At 43.4% G+C, this 2,784-nt stretch overlaps 1 protein-coding gene across 1 annotated transcript; it reads right to left on the bottom strand.

The window, feature by feature from the left end:
• Nucleotides 1-733: 733 nt before the first annotated feature.
• CSUI_000677 (uncharacterized protein) lies at nucleotides 734-2,777 on the bottom strand (the record flags this gene model as incomplete). The annotated part of the gene is made up of 2 exons (XM_068060908.1): nucleotides 1,424-2,777; nucleotides 734-893 (listed from the first exon to the last, which is right to left on the bottom strand). Coding segments are annotated over exons 1-2 (1,059 nt in total), but the record flags the coding sequence as incomplete, so codon positions are not given.
• Nucleotides 2,778-2,784: the final 7 nt, after the last annotated feature.

The following is a 2,784-nucleotide window of genomic DNA, read 5'->3' as shown; positions in this document are numbered from 1 at the left end:
CACATACATCATACATATACATAGAGACAGGTAGACACCTCGATACTCGAGACGTGCCAGAACTGTAATTTACAGAGTAGAGGAATATGATGGAAAAATCTGCAATTGTCATCGACTGAATTCGCCGCATTCTCCGAGCCTCGTGGAGGCTGGGGTGTTCGACTAATACAGGACTAATTACCTGGAGATTCTCGGCACGCCAGGACGTTAACCTTAGCTACTGTGTGATGCTGAAGACTGCATGCTTTCTTCGCATTGACATCTCCATTGGTTTGCTAAAGATGCCTTCTTGCATCACACAAGAATTAAATCTATCCTCTTTCATTTCTCCCGGGTCACCACGCCCAACGCACGCTCTCCCCTCAGCCACGTGGCTCGAATTGAAAGAAACAAGATAACCGAAAGAAAGAAAGAAACCCCCGGAGAAAGAACAAGACACTTCCAAAGTCCTCCTCCTTCTCCTAGATGTTTGACTGGATCTTCAGTGATAGAGAGAAGGAAGCCACTCCAGATGAGAGATAGATTAGAGATAGATAGATTAAAGATAGATGATAGAGTAAAGATAGATACATAGAAAGGGGGGAATACACAGACAGGTAGACTGATAAATCCAAGAAAGACAGACAGATAGACAGATAAAGAGATAGGTAGATGCACAGATAGATAGATAGATAGATGAGCGATGGATAGATAGACAGACAAATACGTATAATAGAGAGTAGATGGGTTGGTACCATTTAAGATATTCATTCCGATCATAGGCAGCAAAGAGAGGATTGAGAGGCTCTCTAGGTGGAAGGTCCATAGTACTACTACTACTACCCCTAGTACTACTTCCTTCGTCGTCTTGTTCTCCTTCTCCCACCTCGCTCCCGTCCTTCTTCTTCCCCTCTCTAATTACAGAAACGCAGACAGAGAGAGACAGAGACAGAGAGAAAGAAGAGAAACTAATTAGCAGGAAAAGAACTTTCGAAAGAAAACTCTATTACGTGGCAAGCTTCCTCTCTACACCTTCTTGAAGTGTATGTTTGATCGGTCGGGAATGTATCGATCTAGTTCTATGTCTGCGACGAAGACTGGGGCTCATCACATGACATACCTAGGTGAGAGAGAAGAAAGAAACAAAGAAAGACAAAGGAGAAAGAAGAAGACTATCATTCACGGATCTCCTATACAAGGATCCCTGCAAAAGGCCTCAAAGCATTCTCTCTCTCTCTCTCGATCTCTCTGTCTCTTTCTGTGAATTCACTAGATAGGCATGTAAGTTCGTGAAAGAAATATCTTTCTTCTTTTTCTTCTTTTCTTTCTTTCCATGAAAGTAGAGTAGAGAAGGAATCTCAGGGAGACGAGAGAGAGAGAAGGACCCTGCAGCACATCGTATATACATCTACTTCAACTTTTGCTCTTCTCGAGTCTTCTTTACCTCTTCTCATCACTCTCCGTTGTTCTTCTTCTTTCTCTCTCTTCTCTTTCTCCTCTTCTTCCTCCTCTGCTGTATCTCCAGTCTTTCTCTCTCTCTCCGTTCCTTCCTTGTCTACGAGAAGGAGAAGAAGAAGATTCTCCCCTCCGACTTCTTCGTTCACTTTTGCTAGGTTGGTCTTGGCCGTTCTCTCCTTTCTCTTCATTACAAAATGGACGGGAAAAGCCTCTACTTCTCCTATCCTCTCTCCTCCCTTCTTCTTCTTCTTCTTTTCTTCTTCCTCTTCTTCTATAGCGTTCTTCTTCTTGTCGTTCCTCTCCTTCGTCATCATTCTTCCTGGTCTTTGTTATTCTCTTTTCCTTCCTTTCTTTATCTCCATCACTTGAACGAGAAGAAGAAGACGAAGATAGATAGATCACACTTGCCGGAGAAAGAGAAGACAATCTCCCCTTTCTCGGCGATTTTCTACGGTGTTTCTTGTCACTAGATTCCTTCTGGAGAAGGAAAGACTCTTCGACCGAATCTGGAGATTCATTCACACGCGTCGATCTCTTCTCCCTAGAGAGATCTCCTCTAGAAGAAGATGAAGAAGAAAAGGGCGGTGACGGGGTGGCTGCATGTCGATCATCGACATATGGCTTGTATCGATCTCTTGTAGAATCTCCTCGATTGATAAGATCACCAGAAGAAGAAGAAGTGCGAGAAGAAGAATTGCAGACCGCTCTTCTTGAAGAAAGAGAGCAAAGAGGTGCTGGAGAGGAACAGGAAGCAATCTCGCGACGGATTAAATGAAGATATGAGGGTTGACGAGAAGAAGATGAAGACATAGAAGGAACAGAAGAAGAGATATCTTTCTTACCTTCTTCTTCTCTGGATGGTAAGACGGCTGGGATCCTCTCCATCTCTGAAGAGCGGGAGAGAAAGAAAGACAAGGAAGAGATTCTCTCGACGCCGCATGATTAGAGAGATAAACTTGAGATTCTTCCTGTGGTTAGTGACCGTCTCTCTTTCTTTACATCAATCGAAGAAAGAGATAGAGATAGCGAGAGAGAGAAGGAAAGAAAGAAGAAAAGACGTGGAAGAAAGAAGACAGAGAAGCCGATGGGGATGAGGGAGGGGGTCGTAAGTAAAGAAGAGAGATGCGAAGACATGACTGTCTTGAGCAAAAAGAATGAAGATAAAAGAAGAACNNAAGAAGAAAAGAAGAAGAAGACTTCTTAGATCGAGTGGGGGATGGAAAGACATCCAATGAAGGAAGAAATCGAGCGACACGCAAGTATGCTCGAAGAGATAGAAAGATCGTTCTTAGCCCTCACAAGTCATTTCGAAAGTGTCGAAGAGAAGAAAGAGAAAGGAGAGAAAAA

The sequence above is a fragment of the Cystoisospora suis genome (assembly GCF_002600585.1).
Source record: "Cystoisospora suis strain Wien I chromosome Unknown contig_264, whole genome shotgun sequence".
NCBI lineage: Eukaryota > Apicomplexa > Conoidasida > Eucoccidiorida > Sarcocystidae > Cystoisospora > Cystoisospora suis.
The sequence above is the reverse complement of the archived record's forward strand: the minus strand, read 5'-3'. Positions and strand labels throughout refer to the sequence as shown.